At 54.2% G+C, this 25,222-nt stretch overlaps 4 protein-coding genes across 4 annotated transcripts; 2 read left to right on the forward strand and 2 right to left on the reverse strand.

The window, feature by feature from the left end:
* Window positions 1-6,999: 6,999 nt before the first annotated feature.
* Window positions 7,000-7,591, forward strand: BJ171DRAFT_608374 (uncharacterized protein; the record flags this gene model as incomplete). Its single annotated transcript, XM_053115237.1, has 2 exons — window positions 7,000-7,409; window positions 7,582-7,591. Exons 1-2 carry the CDS (start codon window positions 7,039-7,041, stop codon window positions 7,589-7,591), a joined length of 381 nt encoding a protein of 126 aa, XP_052961382.1. The 5' UTR covers window positions 7,000-7,038.
* A 32-nt stretch (window positions 7,592-7,623) lies between these two features.
* On the reverse strand, window positions 7,624-8,856 carry BJ171DRAFT_594014 (uncharacterized protein; the record flags this gene model as incomplete). Its single annotated transcript, XM_053114529.1, has 1 exon — window positions 7,624-8,856. The coding sequence occupies one exon, from the start codon at window positions 8,854-8,856 to the stop codon at window positions 7,624-7,626; it is 1,233 nt and encodes a 410-aa protein (XP_052961383.1).
* A 12,619-nt stretch (window positions 8,857-21,475) lies between these two features.
* On the forward strand, window positions 21,476-22,261 carry BJ171DRAFT_594019 (uncharacterized protein; the record flags this gene model as incomplete). The annotated part of the gene is made up of 1 exon (XM_053114530.1): window positions 21,476-22,261. The coding sequence occupies one exon, from the start codon at window positions 21,476-21,478 to the stop codon at window positions 22,259-22,261; it is 786 nt and encodes a 261-aa protein (XP_052961384.1).
* Window positions 22,262-23,078: 817 nt separating this feature from the next.
* BJ171DRAFT_554512 (uncharacterized protein) lies at window positions 23,079-25,222 on the reverse strand. The gene is made up of 3 exons (XM_053113073.1): window positions 24,726-25,222; window positions 24,143-24,663; window positions 23,079-23,921 (listed from the first exon to the last, which is right to left on the reverse strand). The coding sequence occupies exons 1-3, from the start codon at window positions 24,915-24,917 to the stop codon at window positions 23,189-23,191; spliced, it is 1,446 nt and encodes a 481-aa protein (XP_052961385.1). The 5' UTR covers window positions 24,918-25,222; the 3' UTR covers window positions 23,079-23,188.

The raw sequence follows: 25,222 nt of genomic DNA on the forward strand, positions 1-25,222 counted from the left end.
AGGGTAGAGTCCGAAGTGGACTCGGAGAGGGAGCGAGGGAAGCAAAGATCCGTTCAAGATAAGACTTGTCTCGAAATGAGACGTGAGGAACACTCAGAGAATAAAGTAGAAGGCACTTTATTTAGTCCTATTTTGAACGCTAAGGTTCGACTACACATCGCGGGGGTCAGGCTATTTATAGACAAGTCCGGACTTGGCAGCGAAGGGCGGCCAAGGGAGGGAAAAGTGGGCGATCGAGCAGGGCGAAGGGGGCGATGCACGAACGAGGGCCGAGAAGGACCACCGAGACAGGCAGAGAACCAAAGCGAGAGAGGCGCAAGCAAAAGCGAAGCACCTGGCAGGAGAAACGTGCAAAGGCGAAGCAATGTGACTCAACGTCCAAGAAGCGGATTGGTCAAGTATAAGGTTGGGGCAAATGCATGCGAGATGAACAAGAGATCGGGGCGGTCAGGCAGGTCATGAGTCACCGGTGGGGGGACACATGACCGGCAGCCGAATTGCAACCAATCGCAGCAAGGCGCGTGCACAAACAAACCGGCGCGTGCGAAGAAGACAAAGGAAGCGGAGCAGCGCGGGAAAACGGAAGTGCGGAAGGAGCGGAAAAGACAGGCAAAAGGCGGAAAATCGGAGGGGAACTGCAAGGCTACACACAAACAAACAGAAAGGCAAAAGAATAGCCAAGTGTGCAGTCAAAGTGGAGAACAAGCAGGAGCTATCCCTAACATCATCCCCTTCCTTAGCGACGAACTCCGGACGTCGCCTTCGGCTTTGAGGGATAGCGAAGGTGGAAGTCAGCAACAAGATCAGTGGCGTGGGAAACATTGGCAGCGGGCTCCCAAGACCGGTCAGTCTCGGAATAGCCCTTCCACTGAACCAAGTACTGTAAGCGACCACGGAAGAGCCGAGAATCGAGAACAGTCTCGACCTCAAACTCTTCCTGGGAGTTAACAAGAATGGGAGGTGGTTCTGGTTGGGTGAACTCGGGAACAATGTCCTTCGTTCGGGGTTCAAGGAGGGATACATGGAAAACGGGGTGAACTTTAAGTGTGGAAGGGAGTTTAAGCTCAAAGGCAACGGGGTTGATGCGGCGAAGAACTTTAAAGGGGCCAAGCTTTTTCTGGTCAAGCTTGTTGGAGGGACGAAGGGTGCGAATGTGGCGACGATCCAGAAAAACGAGGTCGCCAACGGAGATGTCGGGAGTGGGGAGACGGGATTTGTTGGCCTGCACAGTGTAGGACTCTTGGGCAACCCGGAGGTTGGCCTTGAGATCCTCGAGAACGGTCTGAAGTCGGTCGACACGTTCTTCGGCAGAGGGCACAACAGAGGGATCACGAATGATAGAGGGATCGAAAATGGGGTGATGGCCATGGACTGCAAAGAAGGGAGTCATGCCAGTGGAGGTGTTTTCCGAGTTGTTGTAAGTGAACTCGGCAAGGGGAAGGTGAAGGGTCCAGTCGTCTTGCAGGTAATTGCAATGGATACGCAAATACTGCTCGATGACCTGGTTGAGAACCTCGGTCGAACCGTCGGTCTCGGGGTGGAAGGCAGAAGAAAGGGAAATCTTCGTCTTCAGAAGCTCATTGAAGCGCCTCCAGAAGGCCGAAGTAAACTGAGTTCCTCGGTCCGAAACAATAGACCGGGGACAACCATGCAAGCGGAAGATGTGGGAGAGGAAGAGTTCGGCGGTTTGCTCGCCTGTAACCGTCTTCGTGGTGGGCACAAAGTGTGCTTGTTTGGACAGGCGGTCCTTAACCACGAAGATCGAGTCAAAACCGTTCGAAGGTGGGAGATCCGTGATGAAGTCCATCGACAGGTCCCACCAACGTTCGGAAGGAACGGGGAGAGGATGAAGTAAACCATAAGGGGAGTGACGGGACGGCTTGGCTCGCTGGCACGCTTCACAATTAGCAATGAAGCGACGCACAGACTTACGAAGCCGGGGCCAGTGAAAGTCCCGGGAGACGAGCTCAACGGTCTTGGCAAGACCAAAGTGACCAGCGGCAGCGGAGCAGTGACGTTGCTCAAACACTTTGAGCTGGAGCTCGGGGGAAGGGACAACGATCAGGTCTTTAAAGTAAAGGAGACCGTCACGGAAGGAGTAATCGCCATCAAGACGTTTGGCGTTAAAGTCAGAAAGGAGGGAACAAGAAAGGGTGGCAGCTCGAATCTCGGAAAGAAAGTCGGGATTCGAGCCGATAACAGTGATGCTGTCGAGAGAAATAGACTCGAACAGCTGAAGGAAGTTGGTGGAGTGGAGGGAGTCACCAGGCTTTATCTCAAAGTCAGAACGGCGACTGAGAGCATCGGCTTTGGTGTTGAGACGACCAGGGCGGTGGTAAATGCGAAAAGCAAAGTCAGAAAGGAATTGGGCCCACCGGAACTGGCGGCGAGAAAGTTGAGAAGCGGCAGTGAACCGGGTAAGGTTCTGATGATCAGAGAAAACAAGAGTGGGAATATCAGGGTCGGCAGCCATCAAGTAATGACGCCAGGCGGTAAAGGAATCGACAATGGCGAGGAGCTCTTTGTCGTGAGTGTCATAATTCACCTCGGCGGGACGGAATTGCCGAGAGTGAAAAGCAACGGGGTGAAGAGCGCCGTCAGGGTCAAACTGAGAAAGGACGGCACCCAAAGCAAAGTCAGAAGCATCGGGCTCGATGACAGCGGGTTTAGAGAAATCAAAGTATCGAAGAATAGGTGCGGAAGTGAAGGAAAGTTTAAGAGAATCAAAAGCCTCTTGGGCCTCGGGAGACCAAGAGAAGGTGGAGGATTTGGTAGTGAGGGAAGTCAAAGGACGAGCAAGTGCGGAAAAGTCCTTGACGAAGCGGCGGTAAAAGTTTGCGAAACCAATAAAGACTTGGATATCGCGAGCAGAAGAGGGAACAGGCCAAAGGGAAACGGCCTCGACCTTGGCAGGGTCCATTTTGATGCCATCGGCAGAAATGATCATGCCGAGAAAGTCAACTTCAGAAAGGTCAAAAGAACACTTGGCCGGATTGACCTTAAGGGAGTGTTCACGAAGGCGAGAGAGAACAAGCTTAACATGCTCCTCATGCTCCTGGGGATCTTTTGAGAAGATCAGGATGTCGTCAAGATAAATGACAACACAGACACCAAGGAGGTCCGAGAAGATGTCGTTCATAAAAAACTGAAAAGCAGCGGGGGCATTCGAAAGACCAAAGGGGATAACATTGTACTCAAATGAGCCAGATTTGCAAACAAAAGCAGTCTTCCACTCATCGCCCTTCTTGACACGAACCAAGTGGTAAGCATCAGGAAGGTCGAGGTGTGAGAAGACGCGGGCAGAAGAAAGTTTATCCAGAAGATCCTGGAAGAGGGGAAGTGGGTAACGGTTCTTCTTCGTGATGGCATTGAGGCCTCGGTAGTCGACGCAAAGGCGAAGACCACCATTGGGCTTCTTCACGAAGAAGCAGGGAGCACCAACGGGAGAAGAGGATTTGGAGATCCAACCACGTGCGAGGGCGTTGGTCAGATACTCCGAAAGAGCAGATTCCTCGGCCGGGGACAAAGGATAGACTTTCCCCGGCTTTGGCAAACGAGGTTCCTTTCCATCCTCGGTCCGTACAAACTCAATGGACAAGTCATACGGACGATGAGGAGGCAAGGAAGAAGGAGGGTCAGACTTGAGGCTGAAAACGTCGCCAAACTCATTGTATTTGAGTGGGACGCCTCGAGAGTCAACAGGGGTGCCAGACTCGGCATACACCTTCGTCGTGAGCACGGACCTTATCGACACCGTAGGATACGTCTCCGGCGAAGGAGGACGGATATCCATTTGGGCAGCGAAAATGTCGAGCTTGTCTTCCCGTGCAAGACGGAGAAGACTCGCCGCATTAACGAGCTCAATGTCGGGTGAAGATAAAGCCGTTGGCTCTTCAGAAAGCGAAGCAGAGTCAAGGCGGGAAGAAAGGGAAGGCGAAGTGCCAAAGGAGGGAACCGGTGTAAGGGAAGGACCGGAGGGAGGAGGAGTCAAAGGCGAAGTGCCCGAAGGGGGAGGCGAGGAGCCGGAAGCGGACGGAGTGTCCAAGGAAGAAGCAGAGACATCCGCGAGGATGTGTCCATCAGCAAGGCAAGAGGGATCGGAGAATGAAAGGGAGAGGGACTTCCAATTAACAACTGGATTATGCAAGCGCATCCAGGGAAGACCAAGAGTGATGGGAGTGGTGGAGAGTCGAGTCACAAGAAAAGAAATCGACTCGGTGTGGGAACCAATGGTCAGAGTCAAAGGCGCGGTTTGGAAACGAATGAAACCGGCCGAAGAACCATCAGCAAGGGAAACGGAGTAAGGAGTAGAAAGAGGGATAAGAGAGAGTTTATGGAGATCGGCAAAGGCAGGATCAATGAGGGCAAGAGCGGAACATCCATCATCAATAAAAACAGAAAGGGAGATGGAGACCGGGCCAGAAAGACTCATGACGATAAGAGTGGCCGGAAGAAGAAGCTTATCGTCCGATAGTGACGAGTCAGAGGGGGAAGATGTTCGTATCGCCGAACAGACCACCTCGCTTACTTGCGAGGTGCTGCTCGGCTGTGAGCATTTCCCGAGTTCCGTTTGACCAGAACCGGGCACTGCTGAACATCGCGACTGCCGGGACAAGACTTTTCCCCGCAGTACAAGCAGAGACCCTGCTCACGACGTCGCTTTTTCTCGACGTCGGAGAGCTTAGCAGGGCGGACCGAGACAGAGTCAAGGTCCATGGGAGTGGGTGCAGAAGAGGAGGAAGAAGAAACATGCGCGGGAGAATGGTGGTGATGGGGAGCAGAGCGAGAAGAAGGAGGAGGAGGTTGGGAACGGGAGGAGACCTTGAGACGATGGAGGGCATCGTCGTACTCGACCGCTGCCTTGATCAACTCGGGCAAGGAAGCGGGAGCGGGGCGGAGACCGATGAGGTGGAACTTGACCTCAGACTTCAAACCCTCCTTGAAGAAGTGCATCTTGGTGGGTTCGTCAGTCTGGACGCGGGCGGCGAGCTGGACGAAGCGGGTGGCGAAGGCTTGGCAGGACTTGAGCTGGACCAAGCGTTTGAGGTCGTTCAAGGCCTTATCTTGCGAGGAGGCCGTGTCCTCACCGAAGGTCGACTTGAGGGCAACTTCAAAATCCGCGAAGGAAGCCGGGAAGCGGTTGGCCATATAAAAGGCGGCCTCGTACCATTTGAAAGCTTCGCCGCGGAGGAAGGAGGTGGCATAAAGGACCTTCTGGCGCTCGGGCGCAAAGAAGGCAGGATCGGCGAGGAAGACGAGGTGGCACTGGGCGAGGAAGGCCGTCGTCTCGTCGCGGGAACCTAGGAACTCCTTGGGCTTGTTCACCTGGTAGACCTGGCGGGGAGCGGCGGCGGGAGCTTGCAGATCTTGGATCTGACGATGGAGAGCAGCGTTCTGGGTCATGAGGGCGTTCATACGCTCCTCCATGCGCGCCAGGTACGCATTGAGATCTGCCGGGGGTGCAGCAGGCTCAGCCATCGGATCGACGAGGGAAAGAGAGGCGAAAGAAGAAGAAAGGCCGGGAAGCCAAGAGGGAGCGTTCAAAATGATGTTAGAGTCCAAAGGGGACTCAACGGCAAAAGAAGAAGTGAGCTCGAAGTGAGCTCAGGGAAAGCAAGGGTAGAGTCCGAAGTGGACTCGGAGAGGGAGCGAGGGAAGCAAAGATCCGTTCAAGATAAGACTTGTCTCGAAATGAGACGTGAGGAACACTCAGAGAATAAAGTAGAAGGCACTTTATTTAGTCCTATTTTGAACGCTAAGGTTCGACTACACATCGCGGGGGTCAGGCTATTTATAGACAAGTCCGGACTTGGCAGCGAAGGGCGGCCAAGGGAGGGAAAAGTGGGCGATCGAGCAGGGCGAAGGGGGCGATGCACGAACGAGGGCCGAGAAGGACCACCGAGACAGGCAGAGAACCAAAGCGAGAGAGGCGCAAGCAAAAGCGAAGCACCTGGCAGGAGAAACGTGCAAAGGCGAAGCAATGTGACTCAACGTCCAAGAAGCGGATTGGTCAAGTATAAGGTTGGGGCAAATGCATGCGAGATGAACAAGAGATCGGGGCGGTCAGGCAGGTCATGAGTCACCGGTGGGGGGACACATGACCGGCAGCCGAATTGCAACCAATCGCAGCAAGGCGCGTGCACAAACAAACCGGCGCGTGCGAAGAAGACAAAGGAAGCGGAGCAGCGCGGGAAAACGGAAGTGCGGAAGGAGCGGAAAAGACAGGCAAAAGGCGGAAAATCGGAGGGGAACTGCAAGGCTACACACAAACAAACAGAAAGGCAAAAGAATAGCCAAGTGTGCAGTCAAAGTGGAGAACAAGCAGGAGCTATCCCTAACACCAGGCCGAGGATGTGGAGTGGGTCGATGAAATACTGGGTGATGGGGATGGGCTGGTTGTGGTATGCACCGAGGAAGAAGTATTCTGCGGTGTGCTGCTTCTTCACCTCTGGAATGGCCTGCAGAGGCACACGTCCAAGTCGCTCCCTGACATGCTTGCGATACCACTTGAGGAGCTCGGGTCGCCCGGCAAGCTGCCGCATGAATCGGGCCTCAAGCTCAAGGCGCATCTGGTTTGGCACCAGGGCGATGGCGAGCAGCATTGCGTTGTCTTCGGGCTGGATGGCGTTGAGCTCTGGGAGGCGCATCGTGGCATAGTACATGCCCAGGAGCGTTGTGATGTCGGTGAGTTCATTCACACTGATACCGGGACTGATGCGATCGTGGCGCAGCCTGGACTCGACGCGTAGCTGGACACCGCTGGCCTGGCCGGGTGCGAGCTGGAGCTGCGACTTGATGGTGTCTGCGAGGACATCTTCTCCAACGGAAATGTGAGACGAACGGGGGATATCTGGTCTATAGGTGCGTGGGGGGAACTGCACGATGCGGGTTGTCTCTGCGACAGCCCTGCACCACTTCCACGGGTCAAAGTCGAACATGGTAGGGAGCAGCGGAAAACACAGGCTCTCACCAACGCACTTGCTACTGGTGTGATTTGTTTACTGTCGTTCCAATAATATCTGATTGCATTCCAAAAGAATGCCACCAAAGACGTCTTTGTTTTTCACCTACAAAAGCGACGAGCCATGGGAGTGTCGTCTCCAATGCACCCAGTGCACCGGAACCCGCAGGGATGGCGGGCGCTGCACCAGACGCACCTGCATCGGCCTGCGCTACTGCTACGCCCACCTGGCACTGGAGCGTCATCTGGAGATCCGAAACTCGGGGATCGCTGAAGCAGGCAAGGGACTCTACGCCTTTGATCGGAATGCGGAGGACGATGCGATCGTGTTTCGCAATGGCGATGTCATCATCGAGTATGATGGCGAGGAAATCTCAAAGGACGAGCTGGAGGAGCGATATGGAAGGAACACTGCCCCATATGGCATCCAGCTACGCAAGAGTGGCAGGTATCCCTACGAGGACGGCGCCTGCATGCGAGGTGTCGGCACTCTGGTGAACCACAGCACTGGCCATCGCATCAACGCCAGACTCGCAGAGAAACGGGATGGGACGCTGGTCGTGCGTGCGATCAGGAACATCAGGAATGGAGACGAGATCTTTGTTTCATATGGGCGCCAGTACAGGATGAGAGAAACGGGCGAATACAGGACGACACGCAAGTCAAACACTGCCGACCGCATCCGGGCCCGAGGCAGACGGAGTCTCTGAGGGCACTGCTGTGCCCCCAGTCATTCTGAGCAGGGGTGTGACGTCCTTCCCATCTTTGATGAGATTTGCAAGGAGCTCCAATCTGAATTTCTCAAGCTCCATCTTTACCATCGCTTCTTGATGCTTGAGTCTTGCGATCTTCACTTTGTCGCTGTCGCTAGTGAATTCACGATCGACCGCATCAACACAGTCTTGCATGAAGGCCATGATGCGTTCTGGATCATATAGGTCCAGGTGGATGAGGAAGAGCTCTGTCTGAGTTTTGAGCCGTCCACTCGATCCAGGGATGGTGGCAGTGATACGATGCCCGGCGAAGAAGCGATCAGCAAAAAACTTCTCGACACGTCTGGGATGAAGGGTGTGAAGGACGCCAATGGTCTTGTTGGGGCCGATTCCACTGATATGCTCTTGATATCTCCTGTCGAAGTTGTCTGTCTGGCCAAATTTGATGACTGGATTTCCACGCAGATATCCAATGAGGGTGACGTAGAGGCACCCACCGCCAAAGCGAGCAATGGTCTGCTGGGTGGACTGGAAGAGGGTGTTGCTCAAATCACCCTGTTCGACCCTGGTAAAGGAATCGACCCTTGTCTCCATGGTCTTGGCGTTTGTCCACTGGATTTGGATATCTTGCGTGGTCGTCGTAGCCACGGTTGTTGTCTGCTCCTGTGACTCGATGGTATCAGGATGCAGCGGGGGGTTGGTTGAATCTTTCTCAACCTGAACGAGCTCTTCCGTTTCGACCGAGTCGCTGGTAATCGGGTGCGAAATTGCGGAAGCACCTGCTTCAGGGAGATCGTCATCCGCTGCTGGGACCTCACCAGGGTCGACATCCATGGCGGTTTCGTGGGTGGCGGTGATGGGTGACGTATGAAGCTTCAGCGCCTGCATCAACTCGCGGCTATGGTCGTTGGGTGGGAGCTTGTTCAAGACCATACCAAGGTACTTGAGTGAGAGGAAGGTGACTTTCCCTTTTCCCATCGTGAATCTGGAATGAATGGTATTGGGGATGAAGGACTGGTAGAGAATCCTGGCCTTCGTGGCCAAGTGATCACTCTTTGGGAACAGCGCTTCCAGGCAATCTCGAATGGAGACTTGATGCTCAAGCATGTCCAAAGCATGGTATATACGAGTTCTGATCTCAGTATTCTGGAACTTGAATTTTGAGACCTTTGAGTACGACATCTCGAGGCATCAGGTAAACTACTTGGGTTTAATATCCTTAGAGTCTTTCCATCGACGTCATGGAGGGACACCGAGCAACGGCGGGGTGTATAGGATACCTTCCTTTGCTTCCAAGTCGTTCCCCCTATACGAAATCCATCACTTTCCCCTCACACCTTTGCTTCCAAGTCGTTCTCCCTATACGAAATCCATCACTTTCCCCTCACACCTTTGCTTCCAAGTCGTTCTCCCTATACGAAATCCATCACTTTCTCCTCACACCTTTGCTTCCAAGTCGTTCTCCCTATACGAAATCCATCACTTTCCCCTCACACCTTTGCTTCCAAGTCGTTCTCCCTATACGAAATCCATCACTTTCCCCTCACACCTTTGCTTCCAAGTCGTTCTCCCTATACGAAATCCATCACTTTCCCCTCACACCTTTGCTTCCAAGTCGTTCTCCCTATACGAAATCCATCACTTTCCCCTCACACCTTTGCTTCCAAGTCGTTCTCCCTATACGAAATCCATCACTTTCCCCTCACACCTTTGCTTCCAAGTCGTTCTCCCTATACGAAATCCATCACTTTCTCCTCACACCTTTGCTTCCAAGTCGTTCTCCCTATACGAAATCCATCACTTTCCCCTCACACCTTTGCTTCCAAGTCGTTCTCCCTATACGAAATCCATCACTTTCTCCTCACACCTTTGCTTCCAAGTCGTTCTCCCTATACGAAATCCATCACTTTCTCCTCACACCTTTGCTTCCAAGTCGTTCTCCCTATACGAAATCCATCACTTTCCCCTCACACCTTTGCTTCCAAGTCGTTCTCCCTATACGAAATCCATCACTTTCCCTCACACCTTCGCTTCCAAGTCTGTCTCCCTATACGAAATCCATCACTTTCTCCTCACACCTTTGCTTCCAAGTCGTTCTCCCTATACGAAATCCATCACTTTCTCCTCACACCTTTGCTTCCAAGTCGTTCTCCCTATACGAAATCCATCACTTTCCCTCACACCTTCGCTTCCAAGTCTGTCTCCCTATACGAAATTCATCACTTTCCCTCACCCCATCACACAAAGCCAAATGGATGGTGTCAAAATGTATATTTATTATTGCAGCTTACTATGAACCAGCTCTAGCCCTTTTATCAAGCGGGAAAACGGTATCGTGTTACAATCGGTGGCACTAGTCACTGAAACGGCTGGTCTCGAAAACGAACGATATATCGCGAAACCATATTTTTTACTGCGCAGGTGATTTTTGATCATTAACCCGTCATAATAATTGACAATATTGCACATGAGTTCAACAACTTGCTCGCCATTCAATAGGTAAGTCGTGTTGCCACGAGCATCGCGATGCGACACTAGCTTGGATGTACAAAGGGGCGACTCCTGGTCGTCAGACTTGAAATGCCTGGCGATATTGATTGCTGCTTGTTGACGGATACGATGAATGGCGACAGGATCGGTACGGGCGATGTACTTGCCCACCATGACACCAATGTCTGGTGCCGCGATGTAGTACTCGGAGTCGATTTCGTAGCATCGCAGACCCACTGTCTTCTTCTTCCATGTCACTTGATGTTCCACAACTGGCTCCAAGTTGGTCACCACCTTGCCAGAGTTCATCGGATAGGCATCGGGGGTCGTCAGGATCGCCTCGTCCGAGACAAAGGTGAGTCGAGCGATCAATCGATTGAGCATCTCCTGGCCACCGGTGATCTCGACCTTGATGTTTGCCACTAGTTCTTCGAGCTGGTGGATATTCAGGTATCGAATGTTGCCCTTGACGATCGCATATCTCGGGTGATCGATGTCAGTGAGGCGCTTGCATTTGTACTTGAGGTTGTGGAAGACCCGGGGTGTTGCTGGGTACAGTATGTGAAGGCAGTCGCGCGAGTTGACATGGAGCTCCTTGCACTCGGCGTCTTGCCATATGCGGATGCGGATGGTGTGGCCGTTGAAATTGATAGTGCGTGGACACTCCATGGTGCTGGCGAGCTCGGTCGTATACCCACATATGAGAAAAATATCTTTACTGTCCTTTCGCGGAAGGGGCCTTCCACAGTGCGTACTGCCCCTCCTCGTAATCGTAGGGAGCGAGCGGTCCGGTGATGGCCGCGCTGGCGCCTGTGGTGGGGTCGCTGGGAATGGCGATGTCGTCCGGGTTCACAATAGACGACGACATTGAAGTCGACGACATAGTCGTGTTCTGCGCCGTCGACGGCGTGGCCGATGCATTTGCGCTGGTGCTGGTGGTAGTGGTGGGAGCCGATGCGGCCGTCGGGGTGTCGGCGAGATATTCCCAAAGCCCACCCACACGCTTGATTCCGTTGTGCCACCACTGCTTGCGACCGTTGCTGGTCTTGCGGCTGCCATAGCCGTGACGACTGGGGGCACCGCTTTCGAGCTCCATCAGGCGCAGGTGCATGTGGATGACCAGAGCGATCAAGACAAAGATGACAATCCAGAGACCGGTGGAGGATTGAAGAGCCATTTGGACCGAGTTGAAGAAAGCCAGTGTGGGCACTGTATTGCTTCTCTGGTGATAGAAAAAAACATCCAACGCCTACAATCCCAACGTCCTGTCGACGCTGTTGTCCGCTCCGGCCACAGATGATGGAGGGCCGATGCGAAATGCGGGGTTGGATACTTGCACAAACTTGATCTCGGGAACGACGGTTCCGGGTTGCGTCAGGGGTTGAACGAGATCGTCGGCCACCGGCAGCTCTGGTACCTGGTCGTCACAAGCGGGTGGCGCGTCTTCGACATTTGGCACCGGCGCAGGCGCAGGCTCATGCTCGGGTTCGGGTTCACCCTCATCCTCATGCTCGACTTCAATGCGGGCGACCGACGCATCGTCCTCCGTTTCCGTGGGCGGCGACTTGGTCGCTGGGAACTGGATGCGCGGCGAATGCGGTTGCTGCTGCAATGCTTGCTTCATCAGCAGCAGCTCGAGTCTCTCTAAGCGATCCGTCAGCGTCTTGATCGATGCGCTGTCGACCGATGACATCTCGGATGCCGAGTGTGCTGGCTGGGCGGGTGCAGGCGGTGCGGCAAAGAGCGGCTGCGGGGGCATATTGTTCAGCTCGATAAGGACGTCCTCGAATGGGATCATGTTAATCAAGGTCGATCGCAGTGCCTTCCGGATGATCTCCTCGCAGCTGTTGTACCTGCGGATCTTGTCGTCCAGCGAATGCGGGGCAGATGCCAGGTGGTCGACTGCCGTCGGGCAGCCGTGGAAATGCCTGCCACACTCGATGTATGCGTGGTGCACAAAGTCCTTCAGCAGATCCTTGTTCGACTTGACCTTTTCATGCGGGGAAGAAGTCGACGTTAACGTCAGATCCGTCAGATACCCAGAGAGGATGTGGTCCAGCATACCACCCAGGGAAAAGCGGGCGGTGCTGGAGATGCGGTGCGTTTCCTTATCGATCGCCTCGTTCGTCCACTGCGGGATCAGCGTCATTGCATTCTGGAAGCGCTGCAGAGGTGTCGTCGAGTGCTTGATCGAGTATTTCCAGAGCTCCATAATACCCTCATACACCTTTGGGGTCATATGGTCGATCAGCTTTGCTTCAAGCAACGCATAAGGCGTACCGGGCCGGTGGTATGTCATGGTGGGAATCGGTCGGGTCCTGCTGGTTTGCACAGTGAAAATATATTGAAGAAAATGCAGCAGCACACTCATACAAAACGAAAATGAGCCAGTCCCCATTCATACGTGTGCTCCAAGGCGAGCTGAACGACGCCCTTGTCGAGATGGATCGCTATATGGCCCTGCATCCCAACTCGGGCGCAAAGGACATCCAGGTCGAGCATTTCCGCCAGAGGATCAAGGGCATCCGCCTGGATATGCAGAGGGCCGTGCTGAACTCACACCGCATCCTGAACGACGATCCACTCCAGAGCTCGTCAGCGCCTGCCACACGGATACGGGCGAGGATGCCGGTCTCTGCATCGGCCCGGACGGGTGTGGTGAGCTCGCACCTCAGAAAGAAGGGCAAGTTTGCTGCCAAGTGAGGGGTGCATCGCCACCGGTATACCAATGCGCGTTTGTGTCGCGTCTAGGTAGTTCAAAACGCGTTTTGGTGTAACGACATATGGTGCAGTTTGCTGCCCCTACAGACGTCGTAAGAACCCTCGACATCGAACTCGTTCCCACAAGCTTCCTAGAAATAGAGGTGCTGTTTCCCTGGGGGGGTCCTTCACGTGGAATGCTTCCTATTGGCGCCTCTAATAGAAAACACACACACACCTCAACGATCATTGGCTGGAGAGGGCTATGCCTCCATCACCAACCCGATGCTCTATGTGCCTTCATGATCCCATCTATCTATCCTCTTCATGATCCTATCTATCTTCTTCATGACTAAATAGGACTTTGATCAAAGAGAATGGATAAGCGTTGGCACCATCGGGAGACTCGGAATGGATATGTCCACACACCCGGAACAGTCCGATGCTCATAAGCCACACTACTCATTTCACCCATATATGAATTATTTCATTTAGAATGGGTATAGGAGTCGGTCCGAACCGGTATGTGACCACACCATCCATTCCGAGTCTCCCGATGGTGCCAACGCCTATCCATTCTCTTTGATCAAAGTCTTATGAGATCATGAATAGGACAGATAGGACCATGAAGAGGATGGATAGATGGGATCATGAAGGCACATAGGGCATCGTGTTGGTGATGGAGGCATAGCCCTCTCCAGCCAATGATCGTTGAGGTGTGTGTGTGTTTTCTATTAGAGGCGCCAATAGGAAGCATTCCACGTGAAGGACCCCCCCCTGGGGAGCAGCACCTCTATTTCTAGGAAGCTTGTGGGAACGAGTTCGATGTCGAGGGTTCTTACGACGTCTGTAGGGGCAGCAAACTGCACCATATGTCGTTACACCAAAACGCGTTTTGAACTACCTAGACGCGACACAAACACGTATGCGACCCAACACTGCCACCTCTGAGACTGACATATTATTTCATTTTAAATATATGAAGCACTTCATATATGGGTATGGCTTATAAGCGCAGTGTGGCTTATGAGCGCAGTGCGGCTTAGGAGCGCAGTGTGGCTTAGGAGCGCAGTGTGGCTTGTATGCGTAGTGTGGCTTATGAGCATCGGACTGTTCCGGGTGTGTGGACATATCCATTCCGAGTCTCCCGATGGTGCCAACGCTTATCCATTCTCTTTGATCAAAGTCCTATTTAGTCATGAAGAAGATAGATAGGATCATGAAGAGGATAGATAGATGGGATCATGAAGGCACATAGAGCATCGGGTTGGTGATGGAGGCATAGCCCTCTCCAGCCAATGATCGTTGAGGTGTGTGTGTGTTTTCTATTAGAGGCGCCAATAGGAAGCATTCCACGTGAAGGACCCCCCCTGGGGAGCAGCACCTCTATTTCTAGGAAGCTTGTGGGAACGAGTTCGATGTCGAGGGTTCTTACGACGTCTGTAGGGGCAGCAAACTGCACCATATGTCGTTACACCAAAACGCGTTTTGAACTACCTAGACGCGACACAAACACGTATGCGACCCAACACTGCCACCTCTGAGACTGACATATTATTTCATTTTAAATATATGAAGCACTTCATATATGGGTATGGCTTATAAGCGCAGTGTGGCTTAGGAGCGCAGTGTGGCTTGTATGCGTAGTGTGGCTTATGAGCATCGGACTGTTCCGGGTGTGTGGACATATCCATTCCGAGTCTCCCGATGGTGCCAACGCTTATCCATTGTCTTTGATCAAAGTCTTATGAGATCATGAATAGGACAGATAGGACCATGAAGAGGATGGATAGATGGGATCATGAAGGCACATAGAGCATCGTGTTGGTGATGGAGGCATAGCCCTCTCCAGCCAATGATCGTTGAGGTGTGTGTGTGTTTTCTATTAGAGGCGCCAATAGGAAGCATTCCACGTGAAGGACCCCCCCTGGGGAGCAGCACCTCTATTTCTAGGAAGCTTGTGGGAACGAGTTCGATGTCGAGGGTTCTTACGACGTCTGTAGGGGCAGCAAACTGCACCATATGTCGTTACACCAAAACGCGTTTTGAACTACCTAGACGCGACACAAACACGTATGCGACCCAACACTGCCACCTCTGAGACTGACATATTATTTCATTTTAAATATATGAAGCACTTCATATATGGGTATGGCTTATAAGCGCAGTGTGGCTTATAAGCGCAGTGTGGCTTATGAGCGCAGTGTGGCTTATGAGCGCAGTGCGGCTTAGGAGCGCAGTGTGGCTTAGGAGCGCAGTGTGGCTTGTATGCGTAGTGTGGCTTATGAGCATCGGACTGTTCCGGGTGTGTGGACATATCCATTCCGAGTCTCCCGATGGTGCCAACGCTTATCCATTGTCTTTGATCAAAGTCTTATGAGATCATGAATAGGACAGATAGGACCATGAAGAGGATGGATAGATGGGATCATGAAGGCACATAGAGCATCGTGTTGGTGATGGAGTGTAAGGAGTGAACAAGCGCAAGGACGAAGACCAAGTGCTTGGTATGAGCTTTATTAGCTTTTAGCCCCGAACACCAAAGAACAAGTTTTGTTCGAACTGGTGTTCAACATAGGCTCAGACATGCAGGGCTATTTATAGACCGGGAGAAGGTCGAGGGGCAAAAGTGGGCGAGAAGGGTGGAGCATCACAGAGAAGCGAGAAGGGGGTGCGAGAGTGGCTGGTGTGCAAGCGAGAGAGGCTTGGCACAGCCCGGGGACATGTGCCGAGCGGTGGGGGAGGCAGGAAACCAGTAGACGCGGGTGGCAACGGCGCGTGCTCATGCATGGGGGCAAACAAACACGTGGGGACTCATGATTGGTGCGGAGGGCGAGAGCATGCGGGACAATCTCATTGGTCCGTTGTGATGCTGGTCATCACACTATCTCCTCCTTAAACTACGGCGTGTTCCATCTTGAGTTCTCCTGGGGCCAGGCTTGTCTGGGTAGCGTCGGTGGTACTCCGCGGCCACCGTTGGGGCAAAGACAATGTCGGCGGGCTCCCAACTTCGATCGGTGACCGGGTAGCCTTTCCAATCGATGAGATAGTGCAGCTTTCCGCGCACGAACTTGGAGTCTAAGATCTCTTCGACCTCCCACTCCAAGTTCCCATCGATGACCACCGCAGGGGGCGGCGCTTGCACCCGACCCGGAAGCGAGTTCTTCTTGTAGGGCTCAAGAAGAGACACATGGAACACCGGGTGCACCTTTATGTCCTTTGGCAAGTCCAGGCGGAAAGCCAATGTCCCGACGGCCTCGAGGATGGTGAATGGTCCAATCCTCTGGTAATCCAGCTTCTTGCTTGGGCGAGTGGTGCTGATGTTACGAGTCAGCACCCAGACTTGATCGCCCGGACGCAAGTCGGGAGCCTGGGACCTCCGGAGATCTGAGAAGTGCTTGTAGTCAGACTTTGCCTTCTCAAGATTCTCCTTCAACAGTGCCAGGTTCCGCTGGAGATGTTCAACCCTCTCCGTGGCAGAGGGAACATCAGGGCCGCCAGCGACAACGGGGACTTCGAACCTTGGGTGGAACCCATAGGTTGCCAAGAATGGCGAGGCATGTGTTGACGAGTTCTCGAGGTTATTGTAAGAGAACTCGGCCAACGGCAGCAGCTCGGCCCAGTCATCTTGCTGATACGACGTGTAACAGCGCAGGTATTGGTTGATGACCTGGTTGACCCTCTCAGTCTGTCCATCGGTCTGGGGATGGAAGGCCGTGGACAGACTGGTTTGGATCCCGAGCTGCGTGCAGAGTGCCTTCCAGAACCGAGAGGTGAACTGACTTCCTCGGTCTGAAACCACTGTGTCGGGGAGGCCATGGAGACGAAAGACATTGTCGAGGAACAGTGACGCAGTCTCCTCCGCCGACGGCAGTGAACGCCAGGACATAAAGTGTGCCATCTTTGTGAGGCTGCATACCACCACAAAGATGCAGGTGTGACCCTTGGACTTTGGCAGATCAGTGATAAAGTCCATGGTCAGTGTCCCCCAGGGTCGATCGGCTGTCTGGAGTGGCAACAGGAACCCAAACGGCTTGTGTCGCGGAGCTTTCGAGCGTGCACAGGTGTCGCACGTCGAGACGTACTCTTTGACATCTTTCCGATAGGTTTGCCACCAAAACTGTCGCGATACCAGAGCCAGAGTCCGTCGGATGCCTGGATGACCCACAGCGACTGGGTCATGGCACGACTTGAGCGCCGGAACTCGGCACGACTCTGGGACCACAATCCTGTTCTGGAAGGTGAGGTACTGGCCATTCCAGACGAACTTCGGGTCACGACGGTATTTGTCTAGACCGGGATCCCGAGCCTGCTCTTCGGCTATGAGCTGCAGCAAATCCACAGGGTCACTGCGACTTGCAACCGAAGAGCGGGCGTCTCTGCTTCGGAGCACGCGTATCACCGCGGCAGGATCGAGAAGCAGAGGCGGATCCCTCGACACGGAGGCCGACGAAGGGATGTAGTCCGAGCGACGAGACAGGGCATCGGCCTTGCCGTTCCTCGCACCAGGACGGTACTGGATGCGGATGTCGAACCGAGACAAGAACTGGGACCACCGTGCATGACGCTGGTTTAGGATGCGAGCCGTTGCCAGGTACTCCAAGTTCTTGTGATCGGTCAGAACGGCAACGGGATGCTGGGCGCCTTCGAGGTAGTGTCGCCACGCCTCGAAAGCCTCCTTGATCGCCAACAGCTCTTTCTCGTATATGCTGTAGTTACGTTCAGCATTCGAGAGTGTCCGCGAATGGAACGAGCAAGGATGAAGGCGATCATCAGCACCCCGCTGGGAGAGCACGCATCCAAGCGCAAAGTCCGACGCATCTGACTCTACGACGAACGGCTTGGATGGGTCCGGATGCACCAGAACGGGCTCCGAAACGAAGGCATCCTTCAAGGATCTGAATGCTTTATCGGCTTCGCGGGACCACTGGAAGCCATGCGTCTTCCGGAAGAGCCGAGTCATGGGCCCCGCGATCTTTGCGTATCCATCGATGAAGCGTCGATAGAAGTTCGCAAACCCGACAAAGGATCGAAGATCCGAGATGTTGCGCGGTATGGGCCAATCCAAGATCGCAGAGAGCTTGGATCGCTCCATACCGATGCCCTCGGGCGAGACCATGAAACCAAGGAACGAGACCGAGGTTTTGGAGAACTCGCACTTCTCCAGCTTGCAATACAGCTTTGCAGCTCGGAGCTTCGAGAGGACCTGCTTGACGTGCTCTACATGCTGCGACGGATCAGCACTGTAGATCAAGATATCGTCAAGATACGCAATTGCGAACTGGTCCAACTCGGTGCGCAGGACGTCGTTGATGAAGTGCTGGAACGTCGCTGGCGCGTTGGTGAGCCCAAAGGGCATCACCAAGTACTCGAAGTGCCCATATCGAGTACGGAAAGCTGTCTTCCACTCGTCCCCGGAGCGGATGCGCAGCAGATTGTAGGCTCCACGAAGGTCCAGCTTAGTGAACACCTTCGCGCCTCGAAGTCGGTCCAGCAGCTCGCCGATCAGCGGTAAAGGGTAACGGTTCTTTACCGTGATACCGTTCAGTGCGCGGTAGTCAACGCAAAGACGAAGTGAGCCGTCCTTCTTCTTGACGAAGAGGATTGGTGAGCCTGCTGGGGACGACGAAGGACGAACGAATCCCTTGGCAAGATTCTCGTCGAGATAGTCACGCAGAGCGTGAAGTTCGGGCTCGGACAGTGAGTACAGAGGCCCGAACTTTGGCGACTTGCCCGGCTCCAAGTCAATGGGGCAGTCATAAGGGCGATGCGGAGGCAAGGAGTCAGCTTCCTGTTTAGAGAAAACAGACAGGAAGTCCTTGTACTCCGCAGGCACTTCGACAGTCGCAGTGCTCGGCTCGTCAGTGGGCAGGACATGGACCTGAAAGATGGTCAGGGGTTGCGTTCCATGCCTGCATGCATCCAAAGACTCGCGCATCGAGCGGTAATCAATGCTGCAGACGCGGAGAGGAGCGTCCGAGCTGAGAGGAGGGGCGTGGACAAGGTCAGAATAATGTTCGACGGTTACTTTATTCTGAACAATGTCCGAAGAACAAACAACAGGAGGAGGTACATCAAGGAGGGAAAGAGAACTGACAACAGAAGAAGGGGTTTGGGAAGAGCGAAGGGGTTCGGGAGGAACAAGACAAGAAGGGGAAGACGAAGGTGGGAGCGTAGGAGAGGAGCTTAGATCAATCAAAGGAGTGGAATCATCAAGAAGGGGAGTGACATTGGAGGAAGTGGAGCAAGACGAAAGAGAAGTAGTGCATGGAGAGGGGTCGGAATCAACAGAAGGAGGGAGACAAAGAAGACCGCGAGACCAGACAATCTTGGGCTCGGCGGTGCGCAACCAAGGAAAGCCAAGGATAAGTGGTTGATGTGGAGACCTGATCACATCGAACCGAAGGCGTTGCGAGACGTCCCCGAGAATCACCTCGAGTGGAGCAGTCTCGCGGAGGATGGGGCCAGACGACAGCGGCTTACCATCCACGCCTTCCACTGCCAAGGGCGAAGCCTTGGAGCAGGTGGGGACAGAGTGTCGAGCAACAAAGTCCTCGTCGATAAAGTTGCCAGAGGCACCAGAATCGACAAGTCCTTCGCACGACAGAGAATCACCAGAAGGAAGACGAACAGCGACGGGAACAACCAACGAGCAACGACGAACAGACGAAACACAAGACTTTGGTTCGGTACCAGCTTCGGCACCAGGGTTGCGGCTAGCACAGACAGTTAACTTTGCCGAGGGTTGGCAGGACAGCTCAGGTATTTGCACCTGTGGATGAGGTGCAGTTCCCAGTGACACCAGAGGTGCCACGGGTACTATGCCAGAGCTGAGAGTGTCCGCCGGTCCAGAGGCAAGGCGAAGCTGTCCGCACATCACTGCTTCCCCAGTACTTACCAAAGGCACCTTACCAATGTCTTCACTTTCGGAAGGCGGTGGGCACGGCTCCGGTTCAAGGCCTTCACTTAGAACCGGGCCTGGTCGTTTCCCGAACTGAAGTCTTGCACTTCTCCATCTTCGTAAACGATGGTGCGGATGATCCTCGGGCCGGGAGGTCCAGGGGGCGGTCCGGTAGCTCTGGTAGATCCAAACTTGACGGGGCAGTTTCGTACCAAGTGGCCCTTCTTGCCACAGTACAGGCAGAGTCCAAAGCGGCGGCGGCGTTGTTTCTCCTCGGCGGTCAGGGGTCCAGAGACGGCAGAGTCCACTTGCATGGGCTCGGAAACAATGTAGGAGGGGTGCGGCGGAGCGAGGACGGGCGCGGGAGCGATGGCGGGAACGGCAGCGGAGGCGGAACCAAAGGCGAACTGGGAAGACCGGTAGCGGGCAGGCGTGCTTCGGCGCTCTTGACGGCGCTCGCGGATTCGTGCATCGAGCTCGTTACAAAGCTCGATGTACTCCTCCAGATCTCGTGGCAGAGGGCGAACTCGCGAAAGTTCGTCTCTGACATCATCCGACAAGCCAAGTCGGAAGAACGAGATCTTTGCACCGTCGTTCCAAGTCGTATCGGCGGCAATACGAAGGAACTCGGATGCATAGACTGCGCACGGGCGGTTGCCCTGAGACAGTGTGGTGATCACTGACTCGGCAGTCCTGGCCCGATCAGGGTCGTCAAACACTTTGGAAAAGCGTTCTAGGAAATCGCCAAAAGAGTTGAGTCGGGGATCACCCATCTCAAGCATCGGAGTCGCCCACTGGAGAGCCGGTCCAGTGAGCAGACTAATGACGAATCCGACCTTAATCGGGTCAGCAGGGAACCGGTGGGGCTGCATTCGTATATACAGTTTGCACTGATTTACGAATGCCCGGAACCCTTGCCGGTTACCGTCGTAACGGTCCGGCATCTGCACGCTGTACCCAGCGGCAGGAGCATCGCGAGCTGTCCGGAGCTCGGCGAGCTCGGCCTCCAAGGCACGGAGGCGGTCCACGAGGGCAGGATCCATGGCGGGACTGGGACTGGGACTGGGAAAAAAAAAAAAAAGCGAGGAGGTTCAAGAACAGGAGAGCGAAGAGGGCTCAGACACAAGTGTGCTTGAGGTTCGGACAGGACTAGGAAAGGGGCGGGGCTAGGAGCGGAAGATACCAAGCAGGTGGTATCAGTAGAAGAGAGTTCGAACAAAGTGTAAGGAGTGAACAAGCGCAAGGACGAAGACCAAGTGCTTGGTATGAGCTTTATTAGCTTTTAGCCCCGAACACCAAAGAACAAGTTTTGTTCGAACTGGTGTTCAACATAGGCTCAGACATGCAGGGCTATTTATAGACCGGGAGAAGGTCGAGGGGCAAAAGTGGGCGAGAAGGGTGGAGCATCACAGAGAAGCGAGAAGGGGGTGCGAGAGTGGCTGGTGTGCAAGCGAGAGAGGCTTGGCACAGCCCGGGGACATGTGCCGAGCGGTGGGGGAGGCAGGAAACCAGTAGACGCGGGTGGCAACGGCGCGTGCTCATGCATGGGGGCAAACAAACACGTGGGGACTCATGATTGGTGCGGAGGGCGAGAGCATGCGGGACAATCTCATTGGTCCGTTGTGATGCTGGTCATCACAAGCACCTCCTGTTGAGCCCGCAACTCCCGATGGAGCGGCTGTCGTCTCGCTCAAGAGAGATTTCGCCGCGATGAAGGCTGTGCCAATGGGATGCTGCGAATTCATGACACCAATCAGGGACGCTGTGCTTGCCTCGGGCAATGACATGGCTGTATTTATGGCATGGTCCAAGGACATGGCCACAATCGACAGCAAGAATCGAGAAATCGAGAGCCAGAAGAAGCAGCTCAGCCTGGATGCCTATAAGACTGCACTTGAGTGCATCAAGGGTGTCGAGGACAAGACCACCGCTTTTGGAATCCTGGACAGAGCTGAAGCCTTCATATACGGCACAAAGCGAACCAAGCTCAGCGACCCCGAGGACACCCAGCCAGGTCCTTCCGCTCGCCCCACCACTCCCACTCCTCAAGGCATGGCCGCTGGGGTCGAGGAGCTTCCAGATGAACGCTGGTCATTCCAGAAGCTCGATATCACCGGGTTCAAGCATGCTATCGCGAATCCCGTCGACAGAGACCCCACCAACTTCAAGACTGTATTCAACTTGATTGACGAAGACCCCACTCTTCGTGAGTTTTTCGGATCGGATCGCTCCAACGATAGCAGCGCCATGATAATTGATGGAATCGTCAGTGTTTGGTTTGAAGGGTTGGAAAACACCTTTGCCGGCGATGGCTTGACTGTTATGGGATGGAGGAAAAACGTCTTTTTCACTGAGTCCCTTGGATTGGCTTCATACTATATCACCCTCCACCCTTTCATCCGTGTCATCATTAACTTGTACTTATTCAACAATGGTAACATTGGCAATTGGTATGGCCTTAAGACTTGCTACCATGATAGGCTGATCTTTGAATAAAGCAACGATGGTCTCCCGCAAAGGTGTCCTCGAGCGCAGACGCTTCGCGAGCCATCTACTAAGACAACCACGGGCGATATACTGAGCGTCTCCCGCAAAGGTGTCCTCGGGCGCAGATGCTTCGCGAGCCATCTACTAAGACAACCACGGGCGATATACTGAGCGTCTCCCGCAAAGGTGTCCTCGGGCGCAGATGCTTCGCGAGCCATCTACTAAGACAACCACGGGCGATATACTGAGCGTCTCCCGCAAAGGTGTCCTCGAGCGCAGACGCTTCGCGAGCCATCTACTAAGACAACCACGGGCGATATACTGAGCGTCTCCCGCAAAGGTGTCCTCGGGCGCAGATGCTTCGCGAGCCATCTACTAAGACAACCACGGGCGATATACTGAGCGTCTCCCGCAAAGGTGTCCTCGGGCGCAGATGCTTCGCGAGCCATCTACTAAGACAACCACGGGCGATATACTGAGCGTCTCCCGCAAAGGTGTCCTCGAGCGCAGATGCTTCGCGAGCCATCTACTAAGACAACCACGGGCGATATACTGAGCGTCTCCCGCAAAGGTGTCCTCGAGCGCAGACGCTTCGCGAGCCATCTACTAAGACAACCACGGGCGATATACTGAGCGTCTCCCGCAAAGGTGTCCTCGGGCGCAGATGCTTCGCGAGCCATCTACTAAGACAACCACGGGCGATATACTGAGCGTCTCCCGCAAAGGTGTCCTCGGGCGCAGATGCTTCGCGAGCCATCTACTAAGACAACCACGGGCGATATACTGAGCGTCTCCCGCAAAGGTGTCCTCGAGCGCAGACGCTTCGCGAGCCATCTACTAAGACAACCACGGGCGATATACTGAGCGTCTCCCGCAAAGGTGTCCTCGGGCGCAGATGCTTCGCGAGCCATCTACTAAGACAACCAAGGGTGTCATTTATTCAGCTTTCTGAAACTTAACACCACTCTGAATAACAAAATATCTGTTTTCGTTATCGCCATTTTTAAGATGCTGTTGAATTTCTCGCTTCGTCTTCTCAATCGCCTCATTGTCGACGCCAAAAATCGCCCTCACAATATCATTACCTTTAGCTCGCCACTGCTCCGAAAGTGTACCCAACCCCTTTTGCATTATTTCCAACATACCAGCCTCGCTAACGTAGGGGACGTCGTGATGACTGTGATCTGCAAAATTAATGTAAATCGCAGCCACGTAACTGAGCGTTGTGGACCACTTAGTTTGAATGGAATGTCTGGCTCTGGTGTTTTCCGATCGATCTTCGGGCTCGTCGTATGAGGTGAATATCCAACCGTCTGCTTTTGCGATAAGTTCACGGGCATCCATGAAGTAGCGTGGGACTCTCCCAGGAATCTTGATTGTACTGACTCGGCCAAGCCAGGTGGATTGCATGAAGCGATCACACTTGTCGAGGTAGATGACCGGCTTCTCGAACCACGTGGGTGATTTCATGATGTTCATTGGAAGCATATCCCTTGGGAAAGGGTCGACAATGGGATGCCCATTGTATAGTTTCTGTTTGGGATCTAGGGGAGGCTTTTTGTTCCAAGCACGGCGCTTCTTCTTTGGCTGAGACGGCTGAGTGTCGATACCAAGGCTGGTCGTGGAAGGATCGACCGGTGAAGGCAAAGCTCGCTTACGACTCTTCGATCTAGTGAGCGGAGGCGAAGAACAAGGGGCGTTGGATGACATGGTGGGTTGCTGGACGGCGTCGCCAGAGGGAGGAGAACGAGGGCGATAGGGGGCAACCAGAGGGCAGACGGGCGGCTGGCTGAAATAGCCCCGGTCGGACTCGAGAAATCGCCGCCTGTGGCGCTGCTGCGCACAGATCACCATGTCGCCCGCGGAGCACATGGCTTTGGCTGGACTCACAATCTGAATGTGACAGAGGCCTTGATCTTCTTTTTCTTCTGCGAGTCCGTTGGGCTCCCGAGCACTGCAGCGATGCGTGCGATGCTGGACTGCCCATTCAATCGCCTGACGACACAGAGTTCGTCTTTGTTCAGGCACTGCATACGCTCGCTGGGTGGATAAGTGACATGTACATCTCGATACGCGAGCAATGGCTCGAGACTCTTAATAAACCAACAGTCGCTGATATCCACGTCACGGAGCATCGGTGGTGGGCGTGCTGGTAGGCCAGTCAGCGTTTCCAGTCGCTGATGACCACTGAGTTTGGAGAGCCACGGTGCGATCCTCTCGATTCCAACGAGACTCACGAGCCTCTGGCGGGCAATGGGTGGCTCGATGCGGGTGTCGCTGTAGATGGCGAGCCAGAGGGACTTGCACGAGAGCCGGCTCGGGAGCCAATCGAGGCTGACACACCCGTCGTGTATGGCGAGATACGAGAGCTTCTCCAGGCGACCAAGAAATGCAGTGCATGTGGGGGTGTACTCGACTGAAACAGCAAAGCGACACGTCCAAGGTGCTCCAGCGACTGGCGGAGCGAGTCGACAGTGTCCCTCGGTATGTCGAGGCGTTTGAGTGATGGGGGCAGATGCAAGGTCTGGTTGCACATGCGAGCCGGTAAGCATGCCAGAGACTGGAGGCGGGTGCACCTGCGAATGTCGAGCTCATGAAAGACAGGGCAGTCGGGTGCATTCCTCATCTCCAGCATCTCGTCGTCCGTGACATCGTCGGGCGGCATGTAGATGAGCCGGATGCCACCACCATGGTCAATCCTGTCCGTGGTGCCGAGGAACCGCACGATCTGGGCTGGGCGCCAATGGACGACCCGGATGGTACCCAGGTCGAGGCTGGGTAGGTTGTCGATGACGTATTCCTCGAGCGGATAGAGGCCACTTGAACATTGGGGTGGGCAGAGACCATTCCCGTGAATGAAAGTGACGTCTCTGACGACACCCGGCTCGTCCAGTGTGCCCAGGTGTTAGAGTCCAAAGGGGACTCAACGGCAAAAGAAGAAGTGAGCTCGAAGTGAGCTCAGGGAAAGCA

Source organism: Polychytrium aggregatum (genome assembly GCF_025602895.1).
Source record: "Polychytrium aggregatum strain JEL109 chromosome Unknown BJ171scaffold_337, whole genome shotgun sequence".
In the NCBI taxonomy this organism is placed as follows: domain Eukaryota; kingdom Fungi; phylum Chytridiomycota; class Chytridiomycetes; order Polychytriales; genus Polychytrium; species Polychytrium aggregatum.

Coding starts and splice junctions, on each gene's coding strand:
- BJ171DRAFT_554512 (XM_053113073.1), bottom strand. CDS start 24,917: ATGCCGCCCGACGATGTCACGGACGACGAGATGCTGGAGATGAGGAAT. Junction 24,664..24,725: donor TCGACATACCGAGGGACACT/GTCGACTCGCTC, acceptor GTTTCAGTCGAG/TACACCCCCACATGCACTGC. Junction 23,922..24,142: donor GCCTCTGTCACATTCAGATT/GTGAGTCCAGCC, acceptor TCCGCTCACTAG/ATCGAAGAGTCGTAAGCGAG.